Here is a 26,873-nt window from a genome sequence, read left to right on the forward strand (position 1 = left end):
CAGGATTAAACTGTTTTAAAATATTTAGGCCAAACTAGTACAGCAATGTGTGGCTGTTTGTGGTTAAACCACAGAGTAGGTAAGAAGTGATAATGTAGGTGTTGTTTTGTGAACTACCCATTAATAATCAGAAAATCTAAAATGCTTATTTTGGGATTAACTTTATTAATAATGGATTAAACTGGAAAACATCCACAGAATTTTTATTATAAAAGGTGATCTCTGTATTGGATATGTTCTCACGTGAAGATGAGAAACCAGGAGAGGGTTTCTGTGGTCTTTCCATGTGCCCATATGCTTTCTTACCTGGAAGAGATTTCTGGGAGGAGTATATATTAAAAAGCCAAGGTGTATTATTGGGTAGAGAAAATAGGAAAGGTTTGGGATGCATACAAACCCAAATGAAGGTGAGAAGAGAGAAGACATTACTTCCAGGAGATTTATAGATTAGGCTAAATTCAAGCAAATTATTTTTTCCTTCCTTTGGTAAATATGCAGTATCTCCAAGTCAGGCAGCTCCAGAGTGGGACAGAGAATCAAACAAATTCTGTACTGTGCAGTGCAGAGGGCTGCATTCGGTCAGCCAGCAAAAGCGGCTTTTTGAGCCCTTAGCTCTGGCAGTGAGCAGGGAATAAACAATGCCGTCTGGGGCTGTCTGTAGGAACACCTAAAATACAGCCGAACAGTGAATATTCAGGAATCTGTAGTTCAAATAAAACAAAAGGAAAGGATTTGGTACGCTGATCATCCTAGGCTGTGCTTCAGATATTTAAAGAATAGACTTAAAAGCGCAATCACCTTTAAAATGACTTCTGACATAGTTCAGTAGTTAACAACTGCAACTGTGGGGGCTAGTGTGTCACCTCCGTTCCCAGGCGTAGAATCTATTTTAGCTTGGGGTATTTCCTTTCCCCAGAGAGGTACTGACAAAGCCTGCTCCCTCCCTCCACCTCTGCCCCAAAATGCTGAACAACGGCAAACAGGCCAGCTGCACCTGGAGCTACGCTTTTCCGAGGGGCTGCAGCCAAGCGAAGATTGTACCTCTCTCCCACACTACCGAACTTCTTTTGCTACTCTTTTCTGAATATCGGTTATTCATATTACTTTCTCCAGCCCTGCTGGGGCCCTTTCTTGTTCTTTTCTTTCTCAAAATATACCTTCAATAGCACTTTCCACTGTTCTAATAATATGCTGCTCTAAAAAGCTAACAATACGAATGGTAAGGCAAGAGTAAGGGAAGACAGGATAAAAGTGTATCAAAGGGATGTTGTTATTTAAAAGGTTGTGAGTGGCACTGCATATGTTCTGATTTTTGCCTTATTTTTGGTAAACTTGAAACTAAAGTCAATGTTGGCAAAGTTATGAAACACATCTATAGCACAGAAATATTCCTGCTGCCTCTTTGCAAAAGTATATTTACATGGTCTGAAAACAAACATTTTAAATAAGAAGTACAAATGAGGTGTTACCTGAATTTGACAGAAAAAACCATGTGGTCTCTGTCTGCAAGTGGCTATTTCAGCTAGCTTGGGCATGTGAAAGGTTTCAGGATGCAGCTGCACTTCGTCTTAGTTGCGAGAATTACAAATGAATGAAGTCCTGAATCGTTCAGTTTCCAGTTTTAAAATACACAAGGAGGCCTCAACGACTGTCTTGCTATGCTGTTCTCCCAGTCACTGCCAGCAACTCAGAGAGCAGGCTCTGCTGTAAGGGCAAGGGCTGCTGAATGCCTTAAGGTTGGGGAGGGGGGTGGATGGAGGGAAGAATGGGGATGGCCAAAAAGTCCTGAACAGCAATTTGCCGCAGAAACAACATTATACAACAAATCTCATCGTAGAGACCCGCAAGCAAGTGCATTTCCCTAAACTTTTTTCGCCCACGCAGCAAATAGGTAACAGTGGAATTTTTGTTCTTGGTGTTTTGTGTTTGCTGGTTCGTTTTTAAGTATTAAATGAGCAGCTTTTCCTCCTTTGGGTAGAAAGTGTCCTTGAAAAAATACTTTAAAAAGGAAAAATGTATAACTTTGTAAAATTCTGAACATAACCCATCTTAACTTTTGAGGAGTTGGAAAATTATTCCTGTTTTGGGAACAAAACAATTCATGTTATGAGGAAGGAGGGACACTCTGGATCCACTTTAATGTATTATAGTTGGGCATTCTCTCCACATTTCCCCTTTCATCCTTTGAAAGTGATTTCTGCTTCCGTGTAACTTGTTTCTCCACATATGTGAACATGAATCTTTTAACAATATTGTCTGAATAACTTTCAGACTGTAATGTGAAGTGTGAAAAACACTTTGCAGAGATTAACTAGTGAATTGTTTTAAATATATAAGTATAAATATGTAAACCTAAAATTAACTGTTTCGCTTTCTCTCACAATTCAGAATATCCCCAAACCAAAGATATTCCTACCTTAATTCCGCCTTTAGTCTTCTTAACATTTTTCTTTTTTGATAACTCTGCCTCCGAGATAGACTTTGGAGGGCAGGAAATTTCGGCGGACCTCCTATTGGTAGCTAAAGGAATCAAAAAGAAAGCAACATTAGAAAACCTGGGCTAAAAGGTTGAAATGCTAGTTCCTAGTGAAAGCAATGAGCAAAGTTCCTGTCACATCAGTGGTAACTAAATCCGGTTTAGTAAACTGAACTGTGGCCGGGGCGGCAAGAGACCAGTTGGCCCAGTGGAAGTGGCCAGGTGTTCAGTGCTGTGCTTTGTTTCGGGTTAGCACGTGCAGCTCGACCCTCTCATGACTGCTATGGTTCGACTTCCTCCCCGCCAACCATTTTTAGGGTAGCACAGGTAAATTTTAGCCAACCGTATCAACAGTTGGGTAGTTTTCACTGGGACAGTTTTTATGCTCATGCATTGTTGTTACCTGTGTCGCTTCCCCCCCCAAAAAGGAAATTTTTCTTCTTGTAATCATCTGATAAAGTCAGATTATAAAGAATTGTTCCTTGTAAGGTTTCATCATATGAACATGTCTCAAAAGAGAAATCATACAGGTGTTCAGCAAGTCACTGTGACCACGTATGTAATGACGGTGAACCTGAGGAAATGATTTCAGAATAGCCTCTCTCATGTGAGGTTTGTTTGGCCTCATAGGCTCTGAAAACAGCAGTTAACAGCGACTTGACCAACACTACTAAAAAATCATCAGCAACAACTTAACCGTTTGTCCTGAGATTGCCATCCAAAGAAAAGTGGTAGGATGAACTGTGAGAAGGAGAATCACTTACTCAGCTCGAGCAGAAAATTATTTCTCTGTTACATTTTGCATCTTTATTTGTTTTAAATTGGTAATGAGTTCACGCTGCATATGTTATATAAGGCAAGTGGTGGTCTCCCTTCAGCAACTAAGAATAGTTGCTGAACTGATAAAGGCAAGCATGCGAGTCCTAGTAAAAAGAAATATGAATACCAGATGAAATGATTAAAGCAGGTCTGTGTCAGGCAGCAAAGAACAATCTTGTTCCAGTCCTGTGATTCAGTTTTATTCTAGGAAAACTTTCTAATTGAACAAGAACTTTCCTAGAAATAAAAGCTGGTGTTTTCTGACACATCAGCTAACCTTCTGTTCAAGATAGTTTCACCAAAGTTAATAATGCTCTAAGATGTGGAGAATCTTGGTGGTCACCGATAACTTTCTCCTTCTCTCGGGGAGAAGCTGGGAGATGCAATACAAGATGCAGACATCTTCGAATGGGAAGGACACAGATAGTATCAGAAGATTCATATAGGAGTAGACTGAAAACTCTTTTTTAATAAATACACTGATAGATTTTAAAATGACCCTGTCATTAAATTTTCCTGCTTCTGTATTAAAAAAAGCACAGAAACCCCCCAAATCGTATGCAGTTAGAAGGATATAATATACCTGCTTCACTGACAATAACAACAACAACAGAAGCTGACTTTTTTTCTACCCTTAGAAATGTCTTTGCAACTGCCTTACCATACAGCTAGGGAGAGAATTAAGATAACTCCTCTCCAACTTTTTCCTGAATCTTCCTGTTTTTATCCCATGCTGAATCACACAAGGACTTGGCAACATCCACTTCATGCCTGTTATCTCCTCACAATGACTCCGTTTTAGAAAGTTTCTGCAATGAAACAGCAAAGTCTGGCAGCCACCAGTGGCTGTAAGCAACAAGTAGAGGATGCTTATGGTTCCCAGGACTGAGCTGAAATGCAGATGTCGATGCTATTTGGTTCTCCCATCACTCTTTATTAGGATATACAACAGGGGAGTTGTTTTGGTTTTGAGCGCTGCTTTCAACAGATGCCTTTTCCAGTCCTGGAGAAAGCTTTTCATGAAGTAAATGTTCTCTCTCAAAGATACTGATATTTCACCCCCCAAATGGTGTACTGACATTTCGAAACCAAGGAAAAGAAAGACAAGATGCAACAAATATAAGCTATTTGTCCTTTTTGTCACAGTTCTTCATAAGTTTCTAAGCTACTGGGAAGATGATTTCTACCTTTGGTAAACCCAGCATACCAATCTTTATGGATTATTTGATGTATTTTCAAACAGGCCCTTTTATGTTTTTTCCAATGAATCCTCAAGTAAAGTGCCTGTAGGCATCAGCAAAATCACTGTTTTCCATATTTATGCATCCTGATGATTCTATTTAGCCTTAAAGTCTCATCTACCAAGATCTTGACAAGACGCAGGCTGTGCTCATACCTATCACACTGAGCAATATTATCTCCTGATGCTTCTCCTAGCTATAGCCTATCTATATCTTGAAAAATCAAAATGTCAGAAAAAAACTCAAGACTTTACCACAAAAATCCTAATTTGATTAAAAAAAACGAAGACATTATTTCATACTCTTCTACCCACACCTACCAAGTTTCTAGTCAGTAAATTTTTTTCCCTAGAATTCCTGAACAGCCCAGAAATGCTGCCAATATCCAGTTACCCTACGTAAATCTGGGTTCAGTCACTTGGATTGTTCTACAAAGCCAACTCCAAAGTCTCATATGTGCTGAACGTGTGTTATTAAAAGGAACAGAGGCAGAGGAAATAATTTTAGGAAATATGAGAAGTTTTGCTTAGAACAGCATAGTCAGCAATACCAAGTTGCTTGACCAACTCATTAGTCAGAAAGCTTGCTAGCTTGAAGGGATGGTTGATACAGGTATGAAAATCCTGGCTAAAAGCAGTCAGCAGAAAATCACTTATGGCTTTGATGTCCGGACCATGACTTAAAAAACTCAAACAGCTCCAGCTGATCTGAGGAAAGAGAGCATGTTTTAAGTGAAAGATGATGCATTCACAAAAAGCCTAAGTGCAGATGCTCCTTGATCCAGCAAATTACGCAGGTCAATTTTCTAGCTTAGTCTTGGCTTCATCAGTATGACGTATTCAGAAGGAAGGAGGCAGATGCAAGATAAGGACAAAATCAAATCTGACTGCCTGCATTTCAGGGGGGAATTTGATTCAGACTGACACAGCAAACTTGCTCCCACCAATTTGACCCCGAAATGAATTCAAAACAGGAAGCGGTTCCGTTGTGCTCCAGAACATACTTGAGTCATTGACAGGCCCATATCCAGACACTGCTGCATGTCACTGTATTAAAGAGTTCCTGGAGTGCTTTAGGAAGAAACAGCCATAATACCCGCCAATTATTACTACAGTAATTACTATGGAACTGGAAATACTTTAAAAGGGAAACTTCAAGTATCCAGTAAAATTGCCAGTTTCAAGGTTGTTATGTACTGTATGGCTGAGAAAGCTGTAATGAAAGTGTTTCACTGCCTGACATTTAAGGAACTGCAACAACTGAAAACATCCACTGAAAGAACAAAGGCGCAGGCTGCAAAACTATCTGGAAGGTCTGCATGGATTCAGGACTGTTTTCACCCTATTTTTTTTTACAGCACATGCTCCCTCGCTAACAAGTATTAAAGATTTCATTTTGAACTGGATAATATTTTTAATTGCTCAGTGCTGCTTTTAAAGCAAAGATTGTTAAAGGATATTGTATGTAGAAGTAGAGTTTTTATTGTAAGGATAATTACAGCAAAGCAAGGTTTGGGTTTATCGCTTGCATTTACCTGGAGCGCCACTTTGCTTCTCCAGTGTGGCTTTAATGCTGCTTTTCTAGTTTTCTATGAATAAGTTGCACAATAAAGATGACATTACTGTTTTATTATCTAGCCCACAGCAAGTGGCAATATGGGCTGTGCTGTCCCTAAAGCTGTTAGGAAAGGAAACAGACTCATGTGCTTGGAGTTGCTTTGCAGTCTCTTCACCACTCCAGGGCAGAAATAAGTTTGGGGAGGAAAACTTGCTGTGCTGCTTGTGGGGAAAGGCTCAGTATCACCTACAGCAGAATCAAAGTCCTTTGGCAAGAACAAGCATGGAAACGACTACTCTGCTAAACTGTTTGTTGGGGCTTGCCGTTCATGCTGTCCCACAGGATCATGGGTTTGAAGATAATTAATGACTTAATAGTGGCTTTGAGTGCTGGTGATGACAAAACAGCATGCTTGGGCAGCTAGAGAAACACCAGAGCATCTAAGGTTCCTCATCTAACGACTTAACGCAGAAAGTCTTTTCCATTCTTAGGCAATATAGTCTATACTTCTGTGCTCTAGCAAAATTGCTATCGAACCCCATGAAAATCTGCCCATATAAGAAGTGGAGAGTGAGGCCCCCTGTACACAGAATATTCTTCTCTAAGGAGACAGACTGCTTGGTTTTCTCAGACTGGGCCAAATACGATAGCAACCCTACAACCACAAAATTAAAAGCATCTTTTCATTTTCTCTTCTTTTATAGAAGTATCTTGAGCTATAGAAACTGGTGGTTTCCCAAGAACCATTAATGGAAATCACATTCACAACCTTTTCTGAGTCAGCTAATCTCTCTGCTGCTTCACTTCCCCTGCACACATCCCCAGACTCTTGCAGGATATTCTCCTTTTATCCCCTATCCAGATGTTACTGGTTAGCGAGTGTTATGCATTAGTGACTGTGAGGAATGCTGGAATAGATCCAATGAGCAGTCAGATACATTTAAGTGAGATGGAACCAGTTTAGGTTTTATTATTTAATGGCCTGAAAAGGCTCCAGCTGTGTTCCCCCATACGAAGTTCATGTTCCAAGTTGGCCTTCCAACATGCCTGTAGCGTGAGTCATGGGTTTCATGTGTGCTTTATGCTGCTAAACATGTTACTTGCTTAATGAGCTCACAGAAATTTTGATTTCTCTGCTCTTGTATTTCACATTTATGCTGCACACACAGAAATCCCTAGGTGAACATTTTATAGCACTTAGAAGACAGGAGATGCCAAAGGTAAAGCTACATGTGCAACCCTGATTTTGCCCCTTTCCTCCTCCTGCTAAGGCATCTTGATAAAACCATCAACATGAACACATGCTATTTTCTTTCCCCCTCCCTAAGGATCCCTGTTTGATTCAGTGCCTGGAGTCAAAAATACTTACTTTATGAGCAGCTATTCACTATTTTGATTTATCTGTATTTCTCACTGGGGGCCCAGAGCCTTACTATCTATATGCTACTCCAAGCCCTGCTCTGAAAATAATTGGCTTTTTTTCTTATTACAATTCAAGCACTTCACAAACATTCACTGAGCTGTTTTCACAATACTTGGAGGTAACAGGCTGTTATCATCCCTGCTGAGATCTCCAAATTTCTCAGATAAAATCAAAAGAGAAACCACTAATTTGGAAGACCAATTTGACATTTTTAGAACTGAATTTTCACTGTCCTGAACCTGTGCCACTTCACGTGTTCAAGAGCACATGCCTGGCAATTCTGATTTCACAACCTTTCACTGTCCTTTTGATGTAGTGGGTTTTTTTTATCTAGTTGTACAAATTATTAAAAACAGATCTCCAAAACTGCACTAAGCTGAATCATGGCAACACCCACATGGGTATTTAACAGGGTTGGAACCTTTGCATCTCCTGTGCCAACTTCTCTTTCCCATGCAGCAGGGGCAAAAGCAGCAAAAGTCGATGGGAGGAAAGGGAGAACGGTACCAGCCCCAGCTCAGAGGGGGTTCAGCTGTCCTGGCGTCGCGCCCCTGAGGCTGTGACTATTAAGAAGGCTAAAGCTGCTGCAGGATCATGCTCTAAGGAAACAAGCAGTGCAGCAGGATAAGAAACACTTTGTCTGTGGGTTCCATACATTTTCACTGACAAAGGAAATGAGGCTATAGGAGCCAAAGTGTAGCAAGTTCACACACAACAAATGTGCAGGAACTGAGATTTTTTTTTCAGGCTTTTATAATTCTGCTATATCTGGACACTTTAAAAAGGGACAAAACCATTTTGTGCTGCTCTTGCCACAAAGGTAACTAAAACAAAAAGATTTTCCTAGCCTTGTTCACTGAGATGGCTAAACCGTGTCTTGCCAAAGTTTTCCAAGAAAATGTCAGGTTTAATCAGATACCCTTTGGGAAAGCTTCATTCCAAAGAGTTGAAGTCTGGCAGAATTACAAGCAAATGAAAATAGAGAAATGCTAATTACAGTCAGCACTAAGAGCTTATATTATCCTTTATGGCTCCGTGGATTATCCCACTGTGCTTGACAACCTATAGTCAATACTAGCCTGCATGGATTGGCTTTGTGGGCCTATGCCAATTCATTCCAGCTGAGGAGCTTTGTACAGAAACGCAGCTCACAAACATGTAGCCAAATCATCAGAAGTGAACTCGAGTGAAGAAATTTTCTTGTCAGGTGCCACCTCTTTCCCCTCAACACATACAGGGACAAGTTTTGCCATTAGTTGTATTCATGCAGCTTCCGTTGGGAGTAAACGGAGTTCTCGAAATAAGATGTCATATATACTACTTAAAGATTTTCAAGGCATTTGTTGCCAAAGCATCAGCAGAGGTTTTTCTGCCTTTTCTGGGTTGATCCGTGAATGGTATTTAAGCAGATTCCCACAGATAAAATTCCCACCAAGTCCAATTGGCATCATCCTCAAATCAGTGGGGATCATGTAATTCCAGTACTACTTTTACAATGCTGAACAGGCCTCTCCCTGTGGAATTCACTAATTCACTTGGGAAATAAAAAGCTTCAAGCAAAAATGGGATGATTTTAAAGTTTTGCCTCAGAATTTTTCAGTTCCAGAGAAGAGGATTTGGTGCAAGCCTGCATGAGAAAAAGTTGACGGGGCAGCTCTGAGCTGCCTTTCTGTGGATGTTCACTAAAGTAAGACTCTGCCAAGAGTCACCATGGAATATAAGGGCATAGTCCTAAGAAACTGATGATGATAATCATTTCCCCGGTAGAAATCTGCCTCATACATAGTATCAGCTCTGTATATGTGCACCCATGTATATGTACATGCAAAAGAAAGTGTTTCACATTTACATTAATGAAGGGTTTTGTGCTTGAGCTTTTGCACCTGTTAAGATCTTTCCATTAGCACCTTGACCTGGATTGAATTTTCCCTGCTATTCCTTGTTAGGGAAATGGATAATTAACAAGTTAAAATAAAAAAACAAAACAAAACAAAACTGAAACAAAACAAAATTCATTCTGGAGTGAATGTAACTTTTCTCCTTTCACAGACAACTGCTACAGTGCTGCCCTGGTACTGTATTGTTAAATACACTGTCTGGGCAAGAGTCTTTCTTTCTGGACACCTAGTGCTCAGTAAATTCTCCCCATATATAAACTCTGATTCTACACTGTGATCTAGGCAGTGGGATTTTGGGGCTCATGCAGAACTCATTTTTACTGTCCCAAGACTCAGAGAAGATAGCTACACCTCTTGCTCACATAAAACAGATGTGCATGGTTACACCATATAACACAAAATGCATCTTCGGAGAAAATTAATGGACTACCAAATGTAAATTATTCTCAGAGAGCTTAAAAAACAGGAGTGGATAAATGTGAGTCTAGCTGTGTTGATCCTCTGAATGTGAAGAAAGGGCACAGAGGAAAGTCCAACACAGCATAGCTTCAGGAAAAACAGAATTTCATAGCCTCATTTTCAAGGCTTAGAATAGGACGCAGTGTCCCTGTTTCTATTCTCAGCCATATTTCAGACTCAGACTGTGAAACCTCTTTCACAAATCACTTACTCTATCTGTGTCTCAGCTTGCTTTCTGCAAAAGAGAGGTCATAACACTTCCCAGAGATACTACAGTACTGGCCAAGTGCTTTGGCATTCTGAGGGGAAGGGCACTCAAGAAATTCGAAGAATGACTCTTTGCAGCAGACAGTTGGGTAAGACTCAAAGGATGCCATTACATACAATATGTAAATATATATGTACTGTTCATAGCAGTTAAACTAACTGGTTTTAAGCCCCAGTATAAGCTGGAGAAAGTTGGAGACTACTGTTTCTTTGTACAGCGGTACTCTGGGTCAATCATCTTCAAGCACAAAGAATCTGAATGAGATAGTCTAGCCTGCTAACGAATGTCGAAACAGGACTTGTGTGCATTTTGTATATTCTCAGAGAACAGGTGGAATAACATTTCATCTGCCTGTTAATTTGCAACAGGACATCAGAGGCTGGGTAATCCTTATCACATGGTCATCCCATATTGTGTTGTTTATCACTGAACTGCAATGCAGTTCAGAGCAATGTAGCATCTCACGGTTTTCTGTAAATGATCTGATAGTATTGGATGGATGGTACAATACAGTATAGACTGAATGAACAAGAATCAAAACTTAAAGCATTGTCATTTATATACTATTAACTATTTTTGAAGGTTCTATCTATACCAAAAGTTTAATTAAAAAAACAAAAACATACAGGTGCTCTAAAATGACAAGAAAGAAGTTCAAGAAACACAAACACAGAGACTGCATGCATAACCAGAAACACCAGACTAGCTTTTAGCCTGAAGGTGCAGTTTCACAATTGCCAAAAAACACTCTAAAACCATACTACCACTTACAGAGATTTGTTCTGACCTACTGACCCCATAACCCCCTTTTTCTGCAACTTTCTTTGCTTCAGCACTAGCAACCATGCAGTGAGCAACTTGATCAAGTTGATCAGCTTTGAAATTAGCACTGCTATGAGCAGGGGGCTGTGTTAGATGATCTTCAGAACCCCCTAAATTTTTCTAGCTCACGCAATGGAAAACTAACTACTACTTTTTTGCAGTCAGTTCATTGAGTTTTCAAAGTGAATCAAAAATCACACAGCTACTTGACTGCTAATGACAGTGCAAGAGGGAAACATATGGCTGGAGGATGTGGGCAGCCAAGCAGGACTTCTTCAAAAGCATTGTGGTCTCAGCTTGCCTTAAGCCAATAGTGAAACCACACCTTGAGGCAGCAACTGTATTTTAAGAACACAGCTAGCTACCATGGACACATTTTGGGGGAAAAGTACAGATATTGTGAAGCTGGCAAGAGAACTGGAAACGGGAGATGATCTTCCCTGGCCAGAAAGGATGAGACTTGGGGAGCGGAGGGGGATGACAGGGACATTTGTATGAGCATGTGATAATATCTCTAGAAAGCAAAATGGTCACATTACTGGCCTGCCTAATTTTCTTGATGAGAAAGCAAAGCTTACTGCATGCTTCTCATGCAAATCAGTTTATTCTTTCAAGGCTTTTTGATAAAGGTTCCCCTTTGAAAAAGCCCAATGGTTCCATTTTTAAAATTATTTTAACCATCTTTGCTGAAAAGGGACAAACGCTTCCTGGAACTGCAGGCTGACCTCCAAGATGCACTGTTGCAAACTAGCTTCACCCATGTTCTCTTTACAGAAAATAGCTATTTTGGTTAAAGGCACATGCTGACCTCAAATCTGAAACCTTCTGTAAATTTCTAACAGGCAATGTTCAACTTTTATAGTTAGTAGAGGACAATACCAGATGATGAATAAGTATTTTCTTAGGAGGAAAATAAAAGAACAGAAAATCACACAGATGAGTCAGTGTCACTAATGATACCTCATTCTTTGCATTACCTGATTGATACTGAGGTTATTGTGACCTTTTAAAGCCAAATATTCACATTACAGTACAGAGAGTATAAAAGATGCTTACTTTATGTACTGGCCTGTGACTAACTTTGTTATTGGTTTTCCAGGAAGAATTAGTAATGTAAGATACATTGAGAAACAGTATAGAAATGCACTGTGTAGATTGGACCTAGAAAGAGGAGCCTGAAATGTTTTTGATTCACCTTTGTATGCTTGCAGCAATAGATATTTCACACTCATTTTTAACGGCTGGGCCTACAAGGCCGACATTGAACCTGAAATGCAAGTTTTCATTCTGATGACAAAAATTAAGCACGACCATGAAGACAAAACATGGGTGTGCATTTGAAAGCAGCTATCCATGGCGTACCTACTCCAGCTGGTCTAGTGGTCTTTGGTGATCCTCGCTTTGGGGAAGATTCAGGATGTGGGGCAACAGGTTGCACTGGCCGAGTCTGTTTGGCTGCCAGCTTCTTCAAACTCACTTGCCTCTTGTCAAACATTTCTTGTACATCTTCCAGTTTTTGTAGTATTCTTTGGGCATTGGCCTAGGGAAAGAAAAGGCAAAGAGTAGATAGCTTCCAGTGCTAGATCAACAAAGGATAGGACTTCTGGCCGCCCCCCCCCCCACTAGGTGTATTATAGCTGAAGACCATGCTGTGCTCTAGTTTAGTGTAACACAACCCATGCACTCTTCACAGACCTCACTTTCACTCTGTGAAATGGTGTCTCATGCAGTCCTTGTAGCACTATCACAGAATCACAGAATGGTTGAGGTTGGAAGGGACCTCTGGAGACCATCTATTCCAACCCCTCTGCTCAAGCAGGGTCACCTAGAGCACGTTACACAGGATCACATACAGGTGGGTTTTGAATATCTCCAAGGAAGGAGACTCCACAACCTCTCTGGGCAACCTGGTCCAGTGTTCTGTCACCCTCACAGTGAAGAAGTTTTTTCTCATGTTCATATGGAACTGTCTGTGTTTCAGTTTGTGCCCGTTGCCTCACGTCCTGTCGCTGGGCACCACTGAAAAGAGTCTGGTCCCATCCTCTTGACACCCACCCTTAAGATACTTGTACCCATTAATAAGATCTCCTCTCAGCCTTCTCTTCTCTAGGCTGAAGAGACCCAAGTCTCTCAGCCTTTCCTCATAAGAGAGATGCTCCAGTCCCCTAATCATCTTTGTAGCTCTTCACTGGACTTGCTCCAGTAGTGCCACATCCCTCTTGTACTGGGGAGCCCAGAACTGGACGCAGTACTCCAGATGTGGCCTCACCAGGGCTGAGTAGAGGGGGAGGATCACCTCCCTCGACCTGCTGGCAACACTCTTCCTCATGCACCCCAGGATACCATTGGCCTTCTTGGCCACAAGGGCACATTGCTGCCTCATGGTTAACTTGGTGTCCACCAGCACTCCCAGGTCCTTCTCCGCAGAGCTGCTTGCCAGCAGGTCAGCCCCCAACCTGTACTGGTGCATGGGGTTGTTCCTCCCCAGGTGCAGGACCCTGCACTTGCCTTTGTTGAACTTCATGAGGTTCCTCTCCGCCCACCTCTCCAGCCTGTCCAGGTCTCTCTGAATGGCAGCACAGCCCTCTGGTGTATCAGCCACTCCTCCCAGTTTTGTATCATCAGCAAACTTGCTGAGGGTGCACTCTGTGCCTTCATCCAGGTCATTGATGAAGAAGTTGAACAAGACTGGACCCAGTCCTGACCCCTGGGGGACACCGCTAGCTACAGGCCTCCAACTAGACTCTGCACCGCTGATCACAACCCTCTGAGCTCTGCCATTCAGCCAGTTCTCAATCCACCTCACTGTCCACTCATCTAACCCACACTTCCTGAGCTTGTCTATGAGGATGTTATGGGAGACAGTGTCAAAAGCCTTCCTGAAGTCAAGGTAGACAACATCCATTGCTCTCCCCTCACCTACCCAGCCAGTCATTCCATCATAGAAGGCTATCAGATTGGTTAAGCATGATTTCCCCCTGGTGAAGCCATGCTGACCACTCCTGATCACCTTCTTATCTTTCACATGCTTAGAGATGGCATCCAGGACGAGCTATTCTATCATTTTTCCAGGGATCAATGTGAGGCTGACTGTCCTGTAGTTCCCTGGGTCCTCCTTCTTGAAGACTGGGGTGGCATTGGCTTTCTTCCGGTCCTCAGGCACCTCTCTTGTTCTCCATGAAGAAAATCACTTATGTGTTCTGGGACTACTCACATGTGTAAAAGCTATTGTCCCCACTGCTTACCTCAGTGCCCTGTAATCCTTCACTGTGGGGAAAGAGGTATATTTGAGCAGACTCAAATACACATCCCAGAACTCTCTCACGTACAAGTCAATTGCTATTTTGAAATTCTAACTGAGTGCGTACACGTCTGAGAGGGTTTACCTTTATTTCTGGGGTGAGGATCGTGTCAAACTGATTGTAGAACTCCTTAGGGTTAGACAACTGGTGTTCCTTAGCTGTCACGAGGAACTTCTCAATTTCAACGAGTGCAGTTTCAGCTCCCTCTTGTGACTGGCATTTGTCCACAGCTTGGGAAGCTAAGAGGTAGATTCCAGCTTCACACCATTGGCTCGCCTTTAAAGAAAAGTGGGGCAACAAGGTCTTCATCATCACTAACAGCCCATGTTGGGAAATGTTGCTTCTACCTCATGAAATATTAATTTACCCTTACATGTCACTAAAAGGAATGAATGTTACTTCATAGCACTCAACAGCTCCTGGCCACAACTCACACCACCTAACGACGTAGAACAATAGCAAGTCAAATTCAGGTCTCATGGGATAGATGGCCCAGTAACACATAAAATAATAATATTCTGAGCAAGGAAGAGGAGTGTTACCGTGGTTGCTGTAAATCAAACCTTTCAGCTGTACTACCTCATTTCAGTGTCACAAATGGACATTGAATGTCACACTTCAAAGTCACGCAATTATCCAAAAATCAAAACGAATATTTGAACTGAATCAGAACTCCCCAAAACTTCTTAGGCCTATAAAACTCAGTTAAAAATAATCAAAAGCAGGTTTTCTCAGAAATTTTCTGGTAATTCCTGGTTCAGGCTAGGCTAGAATAGCATACAGACACTCAGCATTTTAGCTTTCTATTCTAGTCAGATCACAGAAAGTGAAAACAACTGAACGAGCAGTAAACTCTAAGCTCCAGAATGTGTCTGGTTCTTGTTTCAAGTTTAGGGGTAGCTCGGTTCTTAGTTTTACATCCCACTTTTCATCATTTTAGGACCATACTTATGGGAAGCTACTGCTCCAGTTTTTATAGTTGCAGTTTCTGAATGAAATGGAGAGAAAAGGAGTAAATCCTATTTCCCTTCATCCAAATTACCCATGCATTCATTTTCAGTAGAACCTTACCAGGGCTGTTCACTGAAAAGGCTCACTCACCTTATCTAACTGCTTATGCAGTTCAAGAGACTTCCCCAAAATATCATACTTTTTCTTGGTTTCATTGGTAAAATCATCACAAATACGCCTGAGTTCAACGCACTTTGGTCTAATGGAGTCAACTGCATAATGGTTGTTTTGGATGAGCTGTTCTCCATGGAGAGCTAGAGACTGGGCCTTCTCCAAAGGTTCCTGTGAAATTAATGAGAAACAATTAAAAGTTAGATCTTAAAGTGACATACCTAACAACAAGAATCCACCTTTGTAAACCCTGGTGTAGCCTGGAGCTAAAGATGTGGAATATTCATCTAGCTGATGTGTCTTACTTCAAACTTGCACTGAACACCAATTTCCTTGTCAGTAAGTATTATTTCTTTCTATTGTTTTAGAGATTTCTTCCTGCCTCCACAGACTATGTGAGTTTAAACCACTTGTGGCACTCAGACATCTGCTCTTCTCAGCTATTAATTATCAGCTCTTTGCTGGGCCCTCATAACTACAGAAGAACTTTCTCCATTTCATGGAAAGCGAAACATGAGTTTAAACTATATCAGCTATTTTAAGTTATCTGTCTCAACTGACTAAGAGCTGCCTGTGATAGCATGAATATCAAATGAGAGAAGAACATTTAGTGCTTCAATAGGTATACTGTGAATAAATCTTCATTGAAAAATCACCTAACCATGCAGCAGTTACTTTTCTAAACTGGGGAGCATATGTCTTCTGCTTTTTCACAGTGAGGACACTCATATACGAGTTTTTTCTGCAAAGTTCCCAATAACCCAAAATACTATTATTTTTCACCTGCAAATTGTCAGATTTCTAATGCTTTAGTTGTTTTTTTTTTTCCAAGATATTTTTGGAAATTTCTCCAGATTTTACTGACCAGGTATAATTCATAAGCTTAGTCACAGTGGGATGTAATTAGAGGCGTCTAACAAGCACAGAATGGAAGGAAAATGCAAGTTACTCTAACCTACGTTCAGGACTTCTACAGAAGAGCTGGGCAAAGATCACAATAATTCTGAATCTTAATTCTCTGCTTAAAAAGATCAGTGGCTTTTCCATTTGTTCATGCACACCCTCCTCTGATTCAACTTACTCATTTGTTCAATGCTTTCTAATAACACTGAATGGGATACATATTACACAGCTGACCAACTGATAGAATTACAAAGTCCAAATGTCTGTAAAAGAAAAGTGTTTATGGGAAGCCACAGGTGCTCCTGAAACTGCTATGACAAGTTTGAATAAAATGGTCTTAAAAGATATCTGGTGAAGAGAATCTGACAAATTTTGCTTATTCCAGGCTTTTAAGACTCCAGCGGTAAGCCCAACATTTCTGGGTTTGAAATGCAGATTTTTCATCTGGCTTCTACCTTTCCAGGTAATAAATAACCTTAGCTTCTGGAAATTGGAACCTAGTTTTGCAATTTGAAATGAGAAGAGAGTGTGATGTAAGGACACTGACAGAGAAGGGTCTAGAAGAACAAATCTATAGCAGTTGGAATATGATACTGAGTGCAAACCTGTCCTTTCTCTTCCAGTTGTTTCTGTTCCTTTAAGAAGTGCTCCACTCGAGTCACACTGTCTCCAAGGTCAGCAAAACTTGCTTGTGCTTCCATGAGATTATCCAACACCAGTTTTACCTAACAAAGAAATTAAAAAAAACAAAAACAGAAAAAATTTCACAAGATACCTGTAAAATTATAGCAAATGTATGGCTTCTAAACATTTGCCTACATCTTTTAGGAGAGTCTGTGTCTCAACTTTAGTCTTTCAGCTCCTTTCAGAATGGAAAAGCCGAGGAATAAAGTAATAACCAACTATTCTTCAAAGAGCTGCTCCGCTTCTTGTTCATTATTTATTTAGGCCAACTCAGATTCAAAGACCTGTAAGTCCAGAATCTGTATTACTTCATCCTCTGGGCTGACAAGCAGGCTTACTGAATTGAATTTCATAGACTTTGGAAGGATTGAGCACTTACCATCACAGAAGATGTGATGTATGGTAACACATCACACATAAACACACAATGATTTATCAAGAAGTTGGTGTTTCCCATTTTGACCTAGCAGGCTAGCACCTTCCTCACTGTGCCTTATTGAAATCTTTTAAGATATCTGATAGCTGGCACAAATTTCATTTTTGAGTATGCTTTTCCTATTTCATAAAGAGTGGCTTCTCTCCCAACCTCTTTTCTGGATTGACAGTATACTCTATTGCTTAAGTTTGAACTTATTTACCAGAAAAAGCTAGACATAACGAACAAATGATATACCTCTCTAAAATCATGTTCAAAGTGCCGAAGCTGCAGGCATTGTTCTAATTTTAGGTGATGCTTGGTCCAAAATTGATCAAAAGCCTTTTCTGTTTCATCCAACTGAGCCAACAACCTGTTAAAAAATTAGAGTGAAAAGCACTTACTTATCTCCTATAGTTCATTTCTGTTAAGATACAAAAACTGGTTACAGAATGCAGAGTAGGGAGATGGTGGGGAGCCTACACCTATGTAAGTAGCAGAACAAGGTTTCTGTGTCAACTCTCCCTTAAGCAAAAGTAGAATGACATTTGCAGTGGGACAGGGAGGAACGTGACTGATAAGTGACAACCACATGGATCCACAGTGGCAGCTGCAGTCCTGCCTCCTGACCTGCAACAGGAACGTGGTGCTGATCCATGTATTGGCAGCCCACTGCAGCTCTCTCCCCAGCTTCCACCTAGTTCTTCAAAGATAATTCACCCCAGGTTGATGCAGATCGAATATGATGCAATCATTAATTCAAGGGATGATTAAAACAGAACTCTACAATTTGTTGTTCATTTTCTTCAGCCACCAGAAATAGGCAACGACTGAATCATTTTTCCCAGTCCGCCTACCCTCAAAACAAGATTAGAGGCTCATAATGCCCACCATTGACACTATTTCACTTTGTGTAAATAATTAAGCATTTTTTGGGGGAAAATAAATTAGTATCAAGGTGCTCCCTCTCTTGAGTAAAGCGTCTGACACACCAGACTAGTGAATCATCCTCGCACAGTCTCTAAACGACGAGTTAAGTATTCGACAAAGTAGAACAGTTCCAAGAGAAAATTTTGGGCAAGCAGGAGACTGGACCTGGTCTCCTACAGGCTGAGTGAGTGTTGGAATCACCAAATTATTGGGGTAAACACCACTACCTCCCTCTTATTCCTCTTAAAAACACAGCAGTGTTTTCAACTGATCTCTGAAAAATGTGTTTTTAATCAAAGCTTGTTGGTGAATTCAAGATGAATTCACAAATTCCTTTGGGATGACTAATTTAAGGATTTTATTCAGTGAAAAATAGCAGCTCAGCTTTACTTTTGGCAGTTTTGTTCCCACTGAACTCAGACAATCTGAAACACTAACATGACATTTCTCTTTCTATGGCATCACAGGGCAGAGAAAAACTTCTACACAGTGACTAAAAGCTTTATGTTAATAACTAGGACTGTAGGAAGGAACAGGGATTTCTCTCTCTCCTTATGCAGCCGTGAAGGGGTACGTTTCAGAGCACCTTCTTCATCTGTTCCTCCCCTCGTGTTTCCACAGATGTGCACAAACACATTCCCCCTCATCTCACATTGATTCAGATGTCGCTTTATCAACAGGCAGAGGACGTGTATGTTTGGGGGGAAAATAAAGTCACACATTAAATCTGCAGCCAGGTAGTTAGTGGTCCAACCAAAAAACACCAAGAAATTCAGGACCTGCTTGAATTTGCCTGGCCAGTTTTGTCAAGTAACTATCTCATAACAAGTCTCTTCTCTCAGAGTTACCTGCCCAATAAACCATGAGTAACTGTGAACAAGTGGGAATTCATAGTCCATATATTTAAAACATTTAAATGAGGACCTAAATTACATCCGCATTTCTTAAATTAGCTTCAAAGTAATCTAGCTTCACCGACCTTTCCACTGTTGCCACATTTTCCAGTTCATCTGGACTGAGTTTGCTGTTGGCGCTTCGGGTGACTGGCTCCCTAATGCATGTCAGTAGGGTGGCCCCCTGCTTCACAGCTAGTTTCAGCTCATCCTGAGGGAAAAAACAAGCCAAACAAATTTGTGTACTTATTCAAGTAATGCTCACATCTGTTAGGTGGACAATACAGTAATGCTAGAGGATTCTTTTGCAGTTATTAAGTAGTTGGAACAAAATACAAATGTTTACCAAGAATGATATGGTCTTTCTAGAAATGGAGAGACTAAGTCTCTTCAGTTTGAATGGCAGTTGTGATATTTCCTGAGAAGGAAAAAGTGCATAACTTCTGAGCAGACTGGGTTTCTGACTTGGCAACTTCCATAATAAAATAAATATTCTGGCACAAATGAAACTTGTCCTGCAGATTGTTCAGTGAGTTGAGAGACAGTCCTGAGACATTGCACTTCTTAATGGAATTTCCTTAAAAAAAGCCATGACATGCTGAGCTACAGCATGTCAGCTCTCAAGAAGTCATCCGCAGAAGAAGGTATCCTTCCCAGCATGAACGAAGAGCATTGAAAAGGGAAATAGGGTTCAAACATTAACATGTCAGCTGGAGGAGTCTGCAGACCACTGCATGACTCTAGGCAATGAAGTTATCTCCTCTGTCAAACTCCATATATGCACAAAGGAAGATGCAGTAATGATGATTTGACACTTAGACATTCCACTAAAGAGGACCAAATAAGCACCTAAAAGAGACAACAAGTGGAGGCAGTAGGTAAGCTTTTGCTTTAATTGAGCAATTATATTTTGGAGAAGGCTGCTTCAGTACCCCTAGTTGTCTTCCACCTTTTACAGAAGAGTTTGGACTGCAGTGCAGTCCTTTTGTGCAGATGGCTCTGTAACTAGAGCATAAAATTGTCCTGAAATACATTTTTAAGTCATGAGGGAATGTCTGTGAAACAATCTTTATTTTCCTGTAAGTTGGGGATTCCTGCCCTTCCCCTGTTTCCTGCACTGAAGGTGACCACAAAAAGGAACATCACTGAATCTTTGGAGATGCTACAGTTCATGTCAGCTGGAAGACAGCAGGACAGAACACCACCCATGTGGTAGTACCAGCTGAAAGGAGTCTATGAGTGGAAAACTAGATGGTAGAAAGCATGTTTTGCTCACTCTGCAAGTTAATGAAGAATTCACTTTCACACCACTGAATCTTTCCTAAATTTTCTGCCACTGCACTTTCCTCCTCCACATTGCTTTCAGCAGTGAAGTTCCCAGGGTGCTGGCAGGGAAATGCCCTGTTATCAGCCTTTCGCAGGGATCCTTTCTGCTGCCACACAAGGCTGGTCACCTCTCCCTGTGCTGGGACATGGGCATGAATGCATGTTACCATTGCTTTATCTGCTCTGATCTGCCAACTTTTCAGGAAAGGACTAGCACAGACACAGCCAAAGAGCCTAGGGGATGTTTCATATCCCAGCTGTAGAGCACTGTGCCACAGTGTTAAGATGGCTACTACTAATAATGTGACCTGAGGGGAAATCGATGGTAAGAGCCAGGCTCCAGCATGAGCTAAAACCATTTTTTTTAATTCTCCTATGGTATGACAGTCATCATCTAATTAGATCAATCTGTTTACTCCTGGATTATCCTCACAGATGTTCTTTACATCTGCTCCAGTGTGAGTTCATCCCTTCTGAGGAACTCTTCATCAAGAGCCCACCCTAACTCAGATGTGATCCCACCACAGCCTCTTATATAGTAGCACTGGTACTTCCCTGTTCTATTGTTCCTGAAGCTGTAAAGAGTCCCTTTTCATAGTTGCATTAAATCAACCTCCCAAACCCAGGTTTCTCTCCTCTTCAGTTGTTCCAGCTGATGGATTCCCAAATGATGGCAGAAAATTTTGCAAAATCAAAAATCATACATCACACTGATGGGGCTGTCATCATGTGACAACATTCACCTTCAGCTTGCTGTGGTGGTCAGCATGGGCAGAGAGGAGCTCCTCTGTGCACTGCACATCGTTGGGAAGTTCAGTCTCTGCTAGGTCTGTTCCGAAGGTCTGTAGCATCTGCGCTGTTGTTTTTACTGTCATTGCAAAATTTTCAATAGCCTGGAAAAGCAGGAGGATCACAGGGTCACAGATTGGTTATTTTCCCTTAGCTTGATAACAATGCTTGGTCTTTCAGGCATACTGGGCTGTGAGTATCACACGCCTCTAAAGCTGGCCAAGTTGCCCTTCTGTGGGTAGATCTGCTACAAGTTACAGATTAACTCCAGTGCCACAAACGATATTTTCACAGATCTACAAGTTCATCTCCATAAACCAGCAGGGGAACTCCCAGAGCTTAACAGACATAACGAAACCACAGTGGGCATCAGCTTCAAAGCCAAGACAGAAACTTCACATTCTCTGCCCATGCTTGCTGGGAGAATCTGTTGTTTTTGAAGATTTTAATTAAGACTTTATTTAAGTTGAGGAGACACCAAAAGCACATAGAGCAAAGCCTTTTAAAATTTTTATTTATACAGTCACAGTTCACTCAGCAGCAATCTGTCTCCCTGCCACTTCTCAAACTGTGCATCTCCATCCTGTCTATCTGTACTTGATGTATTCCAGTCACTCCCTCCCATCTGTTCATATTAGTACACAACTACAAGAGCAACTTACTGTAAATACAGTTGAAAAGGCATACATTCATTGCAGCATTGCTGCTTCTCTATCACTTTGGTGCACCAAAACAGAACTTTCAGAATGTTGTGGTTTTATTGCAGAAAGTGAAAGGTGTAGTAAGAATACTACATCTTCAGAGTAAAATATATTGTTCAAACTCATGAGATGCAATTAAAACCTTTGTTATCTCGTATCAAGTAACTGCGCAGGGATTTTTTTCATGGTCACGTCATAATTTCTTTAGGGACAGCAAAAAACTATATTGCGCCTTAGAGCTCTTTATTCTTTACACTGTCTGATCTTAACCATACTACGGTTTGAGTCAGTCGGCAGCACTAGGGGCGCTCTTACATCCAGTCAAACACTACATAGCTGTTGAAAGTTGCATTCCTTTCTCCAGCAATGATAGGAATGCCTCATTCACAACCACAACAGTTAAAACTACACTATGGGCTCTGTGGAAAAGCAAATCAGAGGTAGATCCTTGTTCAGAAGGGAGAGTGCAGAGAGAAATTACATTACAAAAATACATAGCTGCCCCATCATGTGATCTGAAACATGCTCTACACCAGGCAATGCTAGAAGGGTTCGTAGCCTTCTTTCCTTCCCCTTTTTTCCAATAAATTCATGTCTGCTTTCAGCAGCACAGACCCACATACAGCATGGCTCAATGCATAGCAACTGAAGTCTGCTCTTCTCAGCGCTGAAACTACTGTGTTAAAGTTGGCTGAGATGTCACGCTTCTGACTAACACAGGCAGAGCCATCCACAACTGAAGGCCCAGTTTACTAAAGCCAAAAATGTACTCTCTGAGCAGGAAAGCTCATAGGTTACTAAGTCATTAAAGGTAAGAAAGTGGAAACAAAGAACAGTGCAGTGAGATTGCTTAGTCAATACTACCCAATAACAATTTAAAGCTGTTTCACAAAAAAACCTCTAGTAGGACAAGATATGAGACCACTAAGAGAAGCATGAAAGGGGATGAGGACAGTGGCTCAGCAAATTTGAAGGTCAGCCTGCTTCAAGGTGCACCAGAGCCTAACATTTCCCTAAACGACAACCTCTTACCCAGCAGAGATTTGACTGGTGGCACAAGGTATGGTGAGCTCATCCGTGCTCGGCCTAATGGCATGTTTGCCCCAGCCCATTCCTGTGTGCGCAAGCAATAAATTGTTTCATATTCCCAAGTTGTGATTGCAATTTTGTTTTCAAGTCTCTGTGCTTGGTAAAAATGCTCAAACAAATGTAACCCAAAGATCTGAGGGTTACATATCCATGTTCATCTCAAATCTTGGCTAACTGGCCATCTTTTACCAAACTGTACATTCACACTCACTCTACCCTCTTAGGTAATCTTCTGTTCTTAACAAACAATACAGCCTTTTCTGTACCTCCTCTTACCCACCTTCCTCCTTTTTCAAGGCTTTAGCTATTTGAAAACTCACATAGATGATTTCTTCAGACTCACCCCTCCTGAAAGGACAGTCTCCTCTTTTTTATACTTTTGACAGATAAGCCTGTTCACCTTCTATCTTGATCCTAACCTCACTGCAGACAGCACAGCTATGAAGGTAATGAGCCAGTGTTAGAAAGGAAACTCAGATTCTACATTTGTGTATTTAGAAGCCTGAAATATTTGGTGGTTCTCAGGAAAGTGACAATGTGATTTTACTCTAGAAGAGTATTGGTTTAGTACACAGAAAATATTAAAGCCTCATAAACAAGCAGACAGTATGAGCAGCTTTAACTTTATCCAAGATATCTCAGAAAAGTTCTTTCTCTGAGTTTTAAATCTAGTTTGCAGGTCAGCAACAACAGACTTAAACTCAGGTTTGCTCAGAACACAGCAAAAATTGGGGCTACTTAGGATTGAGCTCTGATGCCCTGATCTTGCAAGTAGACCCACACAGACAGAAGGTCTTACAGCCTCAGGGAAATTAATTCAGTTTCCAGTATCAGGACCCAACTTTGCACCTTTTCACTCAAATAGGATAAGACAACATTTTGGCTGTTAATGCTCCAAAGTTTGTTTTTTGTAAGCTGACACCTTTTCTGGGTATCATAATGAATTGTTTACACTGTTTCGAAGATCACCTACTGAGAGGTGTTAACAAACCCCAAAAAAGGAACTATCAAACCAGTAACAAGTTTCCTAAAAGCTAACATAATAAAAAGCCTTTCTGCCTTCCTACAATTATTAATTGTTCTCAGGTTACTGAAAATGAGACCCAGCTGGAGTGTGTGTTTACACAGCACAGAGATGAAAACAAAGGAAAATAAAATCCACTGTCCTGAGTATTATTTTCTCTTAAAAACATGGATATAATTGCTTATTAAAGTGAGAATCTTGAACTTTGATTCAGTAAAGTGCTAAAGCATATGTTCAATTTCATCCATGAGCTGAAAGCCTATGAATTTCATCAAGTATTCAAAAGTTAAGAATGTGCCCACGGGACTTGCTGAGCAGGAATACTGACACTGTCAGACCCTAGTCCAGCTTAACACTGAAATACAAATTACTATTTCTATTACAGGCTTTTGTGGAATTTACTCTTCTTCCTTTGGGTCATAGCTTTCCTCTTTTCATGAGTCCCTAGTAAAATCTGCAGGCTGAAATGTAGTTGGAGAGTTATTCCTTGATGCTTGCTCTACAATCATCATCTGGTCACTCCTGGCTGCAGACATGAGTAAGAACACCACCAACACTCACGGTTCGGTGATGTATCCACTGACTGTGGCCATACTCCAGGGTTCCTCCCAGCTCCCGGGTCAGCTGACTTTTGTCGATATAACCATGTAGATCGGAGACAGAATTTAACATGATGATCTGAAATGATGAACCCAAACACCATGGATTAACTGAGAGAAATATGAGCCCTTTCAATCATTCTTCCTAGGATCCTAGGATTTGCCTTTAATATATACAACCAAAGTGCAATTCCACCATAGCCAGTAAGTTCTCATTATGTATTTATTCATATAATGGCCACAGTTTATTTCCACTAGATTTGGCTTTCTCAACACGCGCATGGCCATTTTTGAACAACCCATAAGCTGATACCATCTTGCTCCCTGCTAGGCAGAGGATGCAGCCATTTTGCACATGCAAAAAGAGCAGAAGTATGGTATTTATAATATCCACTTAAATTTTCATCAAAGAATATCTGTATTTTGTAGATAATTGTTATTTACTGTGAAACAGAGGTATAGGCAGGTTAAACAACTTCCTCAACATCAACAACTTGATCCATGGAAGTGCTGAAACTAGACCACTAAGAACAAAATTTTCCTTTCGCTTGCATCATTTTATGTCTCTGTGTGTCCACTGAGTGGTGCTTTTCCTTTTTTATCACGATGTAAGGAAAAGGAGAGACAAGCCTAAATTCCTGTTCTCATTCTAAACTGTCTTGTTATCACTAGACCCACTTAAATGAAAGCAAAACCAGATTCGCATTAAGCTTCAGGTAAGCATTATTACTTTTTGGCTAGCACTGTAAATGTTATATCTAACAACAAAAGACACAAGTGGTTATGCAAAAAACACACATGAATTTAATTATACCTTGTTATCCTAACAGTTAGAAAATACCCTATGACTTCAGCAACAGAAAAACAAGGTGTTGAGCACAAATGACTACAAATCTGTCAAATGTATTACTTGGCTCTACTGTTTAAAGAAAGGGTAACTGGCTATGCCTGTTAGCATGCATTAATTCCAACAGAGAGAGTTAAGTTCAGTGCAAACACTCTGTGCACAATGAGATGAGCACAGATGTTCAGAGGCAAGAAGACGTATATTTTAAGCTGAACAGTGCTGTAAGAAGAGTCTTGAGAACAAGCCTGAACAAGTTTGTAAGCTGATTTTTGTTACAGAATCATCCTAGAATAATTCAGGCTGGCAGGAATCTCAGGTCTGTAGTCTAGCCTTCTCAAAGGTGTGTCAGCTATGAGATCAGATCAGGTTGCTCAGGGCATTATCCAGCCGAATCTTAAAAAGTTTCAAGAATTGGGACTGCACAATCTCTCTGGGCAGCTTATTCCGCTGCCTGATTGTTCTCATGATGAAAAAGTTTATCCTTATATCGAGTCAGAAGCACTCTTGTTTCACTTTATGTCCATTATCTCTTGTCCTCCTGCAAATGTACAACCTGGCTCCATCTTCTCAGCAACCTGCTCAGAGATATTGGAAAGCTGTTGCTAGGTCACCTGCCTCCCAACCTTCCCTTCTCCAGGCTAAACAAGCCCAGTTCCCTCAGCATTGAGTGCCCTGGTCAAAGTTAAAGGGGAAGCTATTCCCTGAACGTAAAACCAAAAGCTGCTTTGTGATGATCTTAGCCAGAAAACTCAAAAAGCTAGATCATCTTGGATTAACCTCAGCCTGAAGCATGAAGTCTATGCACTACTTCTGAATCGCAAATCACCTTTGAGAAGGCACGTCTTAATTGCTTTGTAGCTCTTCCCCAACAGAGTGCTTGCTGAAAAGTTAGAAATCTTTTGATGCTCCAAACTTCACTGAAACTACAGAAGAACACTGTCATGCATTTTGCTTCTATGAAGATGTTTGTTTTAACCTGATACGTTCAGCACAAGAGACAAAGCAAATCTATTAATACAGCCAGATACAGTGCTACCTCCCCCCACAGGCATCTCTGCAGGAGAATGACTGAGAGCCATCCAGGATCTGTCTAAGAAACAGATCTTGCAAAGTACTAGCATGCCTCACACTCCTTGCCAGAGAGAAAGCAGCCATTCTCCAGCAACATAAGCTGGAGAATATGAGCTCTGTCTCTGTGTGTTCCTCATGAATTACCAGATTTTATCTCAGATGAACCCTCGTGTATCTCCAATATTTTTACATCTTGTTCCTGGGAATTGACAATT

At 40.9% G+C, this 26,873-nt stretch overlaps 1 protein-coding gene across 1 annotated transcript in view; it reads right to left on the reverse strand.

The window, feature by feature from the left end:
* Positions 1-26,873, reverse strand: part of MCF2L2 (MCF.2 cell line derived transforming sequence-like 2) — a 165,102-nt gene that overhangs the window by 93,385 nt on the left and 44,844 nt on the right. Inside the window, exons 6-14 of the mRNA XM_067301662.1 lie at positions 24,703-24,819; positions 21,282-21,431; positions 19,299-19,423; positions 17,648-17,762; positions 16,896-17,015; positions 15,367-15,558; positions 14,350-14,541; positions 12,326-12,503; positions 2,417-2,520 (exon numbers count right to left, since the gene is read on the reverse strand). Of these exons, the coding sequence (XP_067157763.1) occupies positions 2,417-2,520; positions 12,326-12,503; positions 14,350-14,541; positions 15,367-15,558; positions 16,896-17,015; positions 17,648-17,762; positions 19,299-19,423; positions 21,282-21,431; positions 24,703-24,819 (1,293 nt within the window). The remainder of the gene's footprint in view (positions 1-2,416; positions 2,521-12,325; positions 12,504-14,349; positions 14,542-15,366; positions 15,559-16,895; positions 17,016-17,647; positions 17,763-19,298; positions 19,424-21,281; positions 21,432-24,702; positions 24,820-26,873) is intronic.

This window comes from Apteryx mantelli, chromosome 9, assembly GCF_036417845.1.
Source record: "Apteryx mantelli isolate bAptMan1 chromosome 9, bAptMan1.hap1, whole genome shotgun sequence".
In the NCBI taxonomy this organism is placed as follows: domain Eukaryota; kingdom Metazoa; phylum Chordata; class Aves; order Apterygiformes; family Apterygidae; genus Apteryx; species Apteryx mantelli.